Here is a 9,355-nt window from a genome sequence, read left to right as displayed (position 1 = left end):
TTGCCCTTCCCTTTGCTCTCAAATTCATGCCTTTTTCCTTTGTTGTTACATATACATACATATATATGTATATTATCATATTTCTAAATATAGTAATGCAACCTGCTCAGTCTGTATGTTACTTGTACGATTTCAGGGTTGACCACTTGGTACTGAATAAGCAAAGGGGCTCTCTGGGGAAGATGGTTTCTCCCACTCAGCATTTCTTAGTTGCCTGTAGTTCTTAGTCCATGGTTGAGGCCTCTCCCCCTTCTGTATTAGCGTTTCTATTGGTGGCATCCTTGCTTTGGTTTAGTTTAGGCAGCCATGTTGATAACGGTTCATGGGTCTGTCTTTGCTGACATTTCTGGGAGATGCGATATCAACAAACTTCCTGTTCCTCTAGCTTTTACATTTTTTCCCCCCAGAATCTCACCCTGTTTGGCCAAGAACTCACTGGGCTGAAAGCTTCAACTCTCAACTCTGCTACTTACTAGCCCTTTGTCCTTGGTAGATGTCTTACTCGGTGTTTTAGTCAGGGCTCTCTAGAGGAAGAGAACTTATAGAGTCTATGTGTATGTGTACGATAGATAGATAGATAGATAGATAGATAGATAGATAGATAGATAGATAGACAGATAGATAGATGATAGATAGGGGATTTATCTGAGTGACTTACAGGCTGTGTGTGGTCCAGCTGTTCTAGCAATGACTGTCTACCAACAAAGGGCTAAAATTCCAGTAATTGTTCAGTCCAGGAGGCTGGATATCTCAGCTAGTCTTTAGAATATGCCAGAATCGCCACAAAGTAGGTTCTAATGTCAGTGAAGGAGTGGCTTGCTAGCAAGGACTTTATATAGGCTACCAGCAAAAGGTATGTCTCAAATTAAAGGTGGATCCTCTCACCTCAAAGATCTGAATTGGAAATGTGTCTTCCCACCTCAAATGATTTAATTAAGAAATAAAGATCCCTCACAGATGTGCCAAGCCATTTGGGTTTTAGTTAATTCCGGATGTAGACAAGTTGGCAACCGAGAATAGCCATCACAACAAGTTCATCCGTGTTAATTTGACACACAATCAGATCTCACGTCATGCTTAACTTCCAAATATGGAGAAAAAGGGATTTATTAGAATTACTTCCAGGTTGCGGTGCAGCTAATCTATCCAACTACCTTTTCTGTAGAGAGAGAATTCCTTATGGCGTCCCCGTGAATAATACATATATAAAGTATCCTACAGTATGTGAACACAGGCGACTCCAGTTACTGGCATCTTGGATTATAGTGGTTAATGGTGTTTATCAGAAGGTCCAGAGTTTGACTAATGTAAGAGGTAGCTGTGGGACATAGTTATAAAGATTATAAGTCATACGCACCCGTTCCAGCGGAGAGTCCTCAGAAGCGATTGAGCAGCGTTTTCTCAGCTCTCTTGCCAGAGCTTACTGATGAGACCTCTTCCTACTCCTGAGTGTCCTTGGAAAAAAATTAATTAAAAGATTTTGTTTAGGTGGCTGGAGAGATGGCTCAGAGGAATAGAGCACTGGCTGCTCTTCCAAAGGTCCTGACTTCAATTCCCAGCAACCACATGGTGGCTCACAACCATCTGTAATAAGATCTGGTGTCCTCTTCTGTACTGCAGGATACATGAAGGAAGAAACCTATATACATAATAAATAAAAATCTTTAAAAAAAAAGATTTTGTTTATTCAAGAAAGTGGATGATTCCATTAAATCTTTATATTACTTGCTGATGACCATAAACTACCCCTTCTGAGGGCAAAGCAGGGGCAAATGTGATGACGGATGAAGGAAATCAGCCCTTACTTTCATTTAACAATAACGTCATAGAAGGTCGTCCTACTTCTCTGTTCCCTTCTGAGGAAAACTAGTCAGATCCTGCCTGAAGCAAACAGCATTGCCCCTGCCTAAGTGAAGAGCCCACTTTCTACCTTTTTTGTCCCTCCTGACCCTATGTAAAATTATTTATAGTGAAATTCTAATTCTTCTGGAATCCCGTAATTACTCATTTAGTTTGAGCAATCTGGAAAAGATGCAACAGACTGTGCTGGCATATCACACCTGAAATTGCCAGTGGCATAATGCCAACCTCTAGGCTAGTGAGACATCCAGGATAGCTGTCTGTTAACAAATACAAAGGCAGACACCATCAAGGTGACGAAAAAAAAATCCATAGTAGCGCCCTGCACAAATGCCTGATCCCATTTCTTCAGGGAAAGAGTCTGCCTCGGTCAAGACTACTCTAAAATTAGCATGGTTCTTCTGCAGAAGAATTTATTCTGGCTTGAAGGTGAGCCATCCAAAGGGCTGAATTTTCAAGAGTGAAAGCGAGGGCAGGCTTAGTTGGACAGGAGGTCTCTCAGAAGGATGCCTGGGAATTCCCACTGTAACACTCAGGCTACCCCTTTGGCATGAAGCACGGCCAATGGCAGTTTGAGCTGAAGGTCAGACAGGTGTCATTTACCGCAGTCCCACGCGTGCTTCTCAGATGATGCAAGAGCTTTGGGGAGTGATCGAGAGGAGCAGATTAAAGGGGAAAGAGCGGTAGCACTGGCATTCTTTTTTTTTTTTTTTTTTTGGATTTTTCGAGACAGGGTTTCTCTGTAGCTTTTGGTTCCTGTCCTGGAACTAGCTCTTGTAGACCAGGCTGGCCTCGAACTCACAGAGATCCGCCTGCCTCTGCCTCCCGAGTGCTGGGATTAAAGGCGTGCGCCACCGCTGCCCAGCCAGCACTGGCATTCTTCAGCAGGGTGCCTAGTTCTGAGAACTGTTCCTCAAGAGGGCCTTAAGACAGACGGTCCATCTAGTGGCGGAAGGAAAAAATGTAACAGGAACACATCTCCAGAGCATGGCAGACCCTGGCTCCGGTGGTGCTGGTTCTTTCTGAATGTGCTTGCACTGAGTGAGGAACCTGGGCGTCCTGACAAAGCCATTTGGCACGCCTGTCCTCACGGTGAGCGCCAATCACAGATTATAAATCACAGATTATAAACTCGGTCTCTAAAGCAGTGGCTCTCAACCTTCCTGATACTGCGGCCGTTTAATACAGTTCCTCACGGTGTGGTGACCCCAACCGTAACATTATTTTCATTGCTACTTCATAACTGTAATCTTGCTACTGTTATAAATCTTAATGTAAATGTCTGATATGCGACCCTGTGAAAGGGTCATTCAAACCCAGGGTCATGATCCACAGGTTGAGAACCACTGCTCTAAAGAGTATGGTGTGTGTGTCCCCATACTCATGGAGGACGTAAATGTAACCATGCCTGTGTCTCTTCTGTCCCTACCGTCATGGAGGAAGACAGCAAGCCAATCATTCCTTCCTGCCTAACCCAATCACTCATCCATGCCTCCGTTCGTTTGCCTTGTGCCTGGATTTGTGAGTGTCTGAGCTTGAGAAGAACTAAGGTGGAACGTGAACTTCCGTGTCTCTAAGCCCGACAATCTGATTTCAGTCCCTGGAGCCCACACGGTAGAGGAAGACTGCAGGCTGTCCTCTGACCCGCACATGACACAGCATGTATGTAGACTCATATACACATAAAATGTAATTTTAGAAATTTCACATTTAGCAAGTAACCAAGAAGAGCTAAAGTGTCTTTTGTGTTCCTGGCCCCTGCACTTCCACCCTGCTGTTGGCAGATGCTGTCAGATAATGTCTAATTATTCTAGGACCCACAATGATGAGATGTCTTCCTGGCTCTAGGCTAACAGCCAGGGTGCTCAGCCTAAGGGGCTGCTATCTTTTTCTTCTCTTTACGCCACTTTATTACTTCCTCTTCTCACTTGGTTCTGTAAGAGCCATGACATGATAAATTCACATTTACTGAAACCCCAACTGCCACTGCTCATCTAGTCCTGACAGTAGCTTGGGGTACCCCCTTGATCAGAACCGCACTCTACCAAACCGTAGACTTGGTAGACCCAGCCCCTCCATGTCACCCACAGTCCTTACCCACTTCTACCTCTCTTAAGAAAGAAGACACAGGTGGCTCAGTAAGTGAGACAAGCCCAACGACCCGAGTTCCATCCCCGGAACCCAAGGTAGGAGGAGAGAAACAACTCTCCAAAGTTGCCCCCTGACCTGCACACATGTGCACACGCACACAGAATAAAATAAGATTCTTGAAAGTTTTAGAAAGGAAGATACAGAGACCCAGGCATTTCCACATCTGCCCTTTATTGGACTCTAGAGGAGGCTGGCTCTGCCCTTCGCAACTTCTCAGACATCTCCCATGGGGTTTAGGAAGGTGCCATCATTCTGTGAAGGCCCAGAGCCTACCCCAGACTTAGAGCCTTGAGGGAGCTGTAGGGAACAGGCAGGCAGGCAAGGCAAGGCGCTTCAGTAAGGGGGACACTTCAGTCCCCCTGTGTCTCCTGAGGGTACACTGAGCCCTGAGGAAGAATATTTGGAGAATATTTTTCCCACCAGAAACAGTGGGAGACCCTTAGACTGAGCAGCTCCCATCTAGATGGCGACTTTGAGGAGCCGTTTGATGTCTGGCTCTATGTTGATGGTTTGGAAGGTGCGGCTGTAGCGACGGAATGGCTCCCCTTCTGGACCTATGAGGAACTTCTCAAAGTTCCAGGCCACATCTGAACGGCGCACCGGACTCCACATGATGAATCTGGGATCGGTCATGAGGGAGAACGGGTCATCATAAGGGTAGGGCAGCTTGTCTTTCAGGTAGGCAAAGACTGGATGCTCGTTCTGCCCGTTGACCTCACACTTTTGGGTAAGCCTGAAGGTGGGCTGGTACCCACCCCCAGGGCGGACATACTTGAGGCTGTTCAGGATCTCCTCGTTCTGACAGTTCTCCTGGAGGAGAGGAAAAAAGAGCAGGAAAAAGGAAGAGGAAATCAAAAATCCACCAGTGCAAATCTTTCCTTCTCCAACTCTTCCGCCTTTCTTTCCTTTGTGTGTGCAAGCATGTGTTGATTGTATGTGTGTTTCTTCTCTGCTTGCTTTGCCTTACTGTCTCCCAACCATTGTGTTGTTGTTTTTTTATTTTACATCTATTTTATAGTGTGTGTGTGTGTGTGTGTGTTTGTACACATCGTGAGTGCCGTGTTGCACACAGAGGTCAGAGAACAACCTGCAAAATTCACTTCTCTCCTTCCACCACGTGGGTTCTGAGGATCAAATTCAGTTCATCAGGCTTGGTGGCAGGCTTGGTGCCTTCTTTACCCATTGAGCCCTCTCACCAGCCATGGTCTTTGTCTGGTGGTATGCTAGGCTACATCCAGAACCTCAGAGCAGGGAGTGACACATGATTTCAGGAGAGAACCCACTCTTACAGCTGTTCTCTAACCTCTACGTGTGCACTGTGGCATGTGCACACACTTTCAATTTAATAAATAAATGTAATTAAGGTTAGCACTTTTGAACAGCTGCTCCTGACCTGAATCCATCCTGAGCAATTAACTGTGTGCTTGGTCGTTCAGGGAAAAGAAGGAAAGAAGCTCAATTTATGCACAGAACTTGCCCTTCTACCTGTGTACCTACTAATGCACACGTGTGCACGCTACACACACACATGCACGCACACACATACAGAGGTACACATTTCCTACTGCCATTTTTTCATTTCCTCTGCCCTGGTTCTGTTCCCTTCTGGTTCTGTGTGTGTTGAGTGCGTCCTTTGCCTGTGCCCTGTGCAGCTCGCGAGTCAAGGGTGAAAGTAAGACCCAAGTGAGTGACAGTTATAGCTTCCAGCTTTCACCCTTCCTTGTCCTATAACTAAAATGCAAATAGGAGGCTGAAGAAAGACCCCATCCAAGGGAGTCTTTGCTTTCTGGTGCCACCAGGACAAAGCAAGTCAGTGACCAGAATGAGTGCACTCTAAATGGGGCCATTAGTGACCAGCAGGATAGAAGGTGACTGCTCTAAAATGGGGTAGGGGAGGTTGTTAAGCATTTAAGTACTTAAGGACAAAGATTACTCCTTTTATTCTTAACTGCTGTGCAAAGGACCCTTGCGCCTCTTCTTCATCCACTGTACTCAGCTAAGAATGCTTTAGCTCAGAACCTGTTCCCTGTTTTTCCTTCACCACTGCCGCCCCTGTGCTACCCCATCCCAAATGCCGGTGAGAACCTTTATTTTCCACCCCTCCTCTCCAGGCTAAGAGTCAGCAAGCTCCGTCTGCAAGTGCCTGCCTCTGACCGACTAGAACCATTAACACAGTCAGTCCAGGCCATCCTGACATTTCTGAGCCCCAGCTAATCTCTATTAGACTTATATCTCATAGTGCAATGACTCCTTCCAGCAGCTAGCCAGCCAAAAGTGAGGTGTAAAGTCAGAGGCCCCTCCGGGGAAGTGATGTGCCTCCTGTGAGGCAAAGTCTGCAAAGGGACTTGAGAGAGAAGGAGCTGTAAGCACAGTGACAGCTGGGTCTCTGGTTTATGCCAGCCACCCTTCCTGTGTCTATCTCCGTCACCTTACCTTCCTGCCACTGTGACTCAAACTAAGGGGACTCTAATTAGGCAGTCCGCTTAGGGACACACATCTTGTTTGTACAGGTAAATCCTAAGTAGAAACAGAATCCCTAAAAGATAGCTTGAGGTGTATGGGCTGAAGTTCTGTAATAACTCAACACGTGACTCAGAGACAGACAGGTACATGTGTTGCCCAGAGGAGGCGTATGCATGCCGCGGACCTTTCCCTTCTCCCACACTCCTTTTCCAATTTGCTGACAAAAGCAAGCCTTTGATTTAAATAATAAGATGGTTCACATTCCCCCACTCCATCTTTCTAGTTACTCTCATGTGTTTATTTTATGAAACTCACAATAAACCTATGAGCTAATAATAAAATAATAAAATTAATCAACAGACGAGGAAACTCAAACAGGAAGCCAAGGGCATCTTCAAGAGCATCAGGGCCATTAAAGTGCAGGATGCTGCTGCAGGGACTAGGGACTCCCACAACTCGTCAGATTGTTCCCAGTTGTTTGTCTGAGATAGCTCCAGTCCAGGCGGGCCTCGAACTAGCTGTAGTCAGAGGATCACCGTTAATTTCTGATCTGCCTTGGTTTCCCATGTGCTGGGACTATAGGCAAGCTTCCGCAGCAGGCTTATGCAATGCTTGGGACCAAACCCAGCTTCATGTATGCGAGGCAAGTACTGAGCTATCTTCGCGGGCTGTTTTTTTGAGATGAGGTCTTGCCGTGTAGCCCAGTTTGGTCTCAGGCTCACAGTCCTCCTCAGCCCCCACCTCACGCTGTCATTCTGGGGTCACAGGAATGGTCTACCGTGCCAGCTTTAACCTATTTTCTCCACTCATTCACGCAACAAATAATTAATGAATCATTTTGCAAAGACACATTGGAGAGACCTGGTAGCAACCCTCGGAATATTCTGGAAAGTCAGGAAAAAAAGGCACACCCTCAATATTTAATCTCAGAGCATAACTACTTCCCTGTGCTATTTCGCATTCACCTAGACCTAGACTGATGAAGCACACCCTTCAATTCCAGGTTTTCCAACACGCATCCACTACATGCTTTATCTCCCTCCAGCGCCATCAAATCAGCTCCCCAGGGACTCCTCACCTGATGTCCGAACTGGTTGCAGGGGAAGGCGAGAACCACCAGGCGCCTGGGAAAGCGACACTGCAGTTCGTTGAGCTGGTTGAAGTCGCGGGTGGTTGTTCCTCAGAGTGAGGCGACATTCTCAATCAGCACCGCCCTGCCTCGGAACGTGTTAAAATCTATCTTCTCCCCATCCAGGCTGATGGCACCGAGATCATAGAAAGACTTGGCGATGTAAGCCATGGCAAAGTGCAGTGAGCCCTGCCCAGTCGTGTGAGCCCACTTAAGTCTGGTGGCTGGGTGGGGAGGAGGGAGGAGCCAGGAAGGGCAGACAGGATTTCACCAGGTGCTGTTGGGCATGTCTAGGATGAGTTAGTAAAAACAGGCACCCACCTGCATTCTGTTTGAACAAGGCTGGGGCTCTGCCTATTTACAGTCTCTGAACAAAGCCACCTTCTGTCCCACCCTACTGGCAGCCTGGAAAGGGCCAATTTGATATCTATGAGAGGATGTGAATAATTCACTCTTTGCTGGAAACCAGAGCCTTAAAGGTCAAATGGGGAGGAAAAAAAGGGAGGGAGCGTGCAAGATTGACTCCTGCTTGCCCCGGCACAGTGCTTTTGCCTGGCATAGACATTTTGAAAACACATTTATTGAGCGCCAGTCTCTGAAGTGTGAGAGAGGTCAGATGTTCTTGGGTCTGAATTGGGGCTCAGATGATGGGTGAAAGATGTATATACTATCCTTATGCTTCTGTGCTTTCTAAAGAAGAGTCAAAGGACCCTTAGGAGGAGAGCGTCATTTCCTAGAAGCAATGACTTTCAGTGCCTCTGTTTGCATCAGGCAGAAGAGATGAACTTGTGTTTGTCTAAGAAAGCCTTTCTGTGAGTGATGTTTCTTGCCCTGGAGAACACTGAGGTCTTTGTCTCTGCACTCTACTGTGCCCCGCATTAGAACCTCCACCTCCATTCCACACTCTTCCAGCAGCCATGAGGATGGAGTCACTGCCGGCATAGTGATCAGGAGGATCTCAGAACAGATGGTAAATTCTAGGCAGATGAATGGTACCTATCTCCCTCTCAGGCACCGGCTCAATCTCTGAGATTTCCAAAAGCCTTCTGTAAATATGTGACCATTTCTTCACAGGACAAAATGAATAGGAAGACGAAGCAGCTGTGGTTACCAAGGATGTCTTCAAAGTCAGTCATTGGTGTGGGGTGGGATGTCTTTGCCTGCTGAGGGCTGTCACTGGGGCTCACTCCAGCAGCTGAAAAGACCATTGTCCATGCCACCCTCATTATTCGAGCATTGGCCAACTAAATAGGAGATTTTAAGAAACACTTGATTTCTCCACCTGTAAAGCTATCCATCAGGTTTATCCTGGCTATTTTAATAAGGTAAATGTTCCCCAGAGGGTGTTTTCACAGGTACATATTCGTTGGGAGCTGTCTCCCAGATCCTAGAAGAGAGTCAGCAAGGCTGAGGCAACTAGTCTTCAGATTTTGATTTATTGAGAGGCAAAGAAACTACGGGCCAGGGAGTGCTCAGAAATTCTGCCTTATAGCTTGTTCCACATGTGTTTCCGATTGTAGGGATCATAGTCTCGGCTGACAGCTCCCTAAAAAACAAGTTTCCATTATTCAAGTGGGAACGGAGTCTTGTGATGCCACAGACGGCGTGACAAGGAGTTAGGTCTTCTGCTGAGACCGCAGAGTCCCCAGAGATAGCCAGTAGGTGTCCCTACTAAGCTGTGGAGTCAGAGGGACCTGGCAGTGATGTAAATAAAAGCTGGATATTAATTTGCCAGGTGTCTCTGCCATCTAG

The 9,355-nt window shown here is 46.7% G+C and overlaps 1 protein-coding gene across 1 annotated transcript; it reads right to left on the bottom strand.

Annotated features, from left to right (window-relative positions):
* Nucleotides 1-4,440: 4,440 nt before the first annotated feature.
* Gpx2 (glutathione peroxidase 2) lies at nucleotides 4,441-7,774 on the bottom strand. The gene is made up of 2 exons (XM_057783039.1): nucleotides 7,553-7,774; nucleotides 4,441-4,821 (listed from the first exon to the last, which is right to left on the bottom strand). The coding sequence occupies exons 1-2, from the start codon at nucleotides 7,772-7,774 to the stop codon at nucleotides 4,471-4,473; spliced, it is 573 nt and encodes a 190-aa protein (XP_057639022.1). The 3' UTR covers nucleotides 4,441-4,470.
* Between the last annotated feature and the right edge of the window lie 1,581 nt (nucleotides 7,775-9,355).

The sequence above is a fragment of the Chionomys nivalis genome, chromosome 10 (genome assembly GCF_950005125.1).
Source record: "Chionomys nivalis chromosome 10, mChiNiv1.1, whole genome shotgun sequence".
In the NCBI taxonomy this organism is placed as follows: Eukaryota; Metazoa; Chordata; class Mammalia; order Rodentia; family Cricetidae; genus Chionomys; species Chionomys nivalis.
The sequence above is the reverse complement of the archived record's forward strand: the minus strand, read 5'-3'. Positions and strand labels throughout refer to the sequence as shown.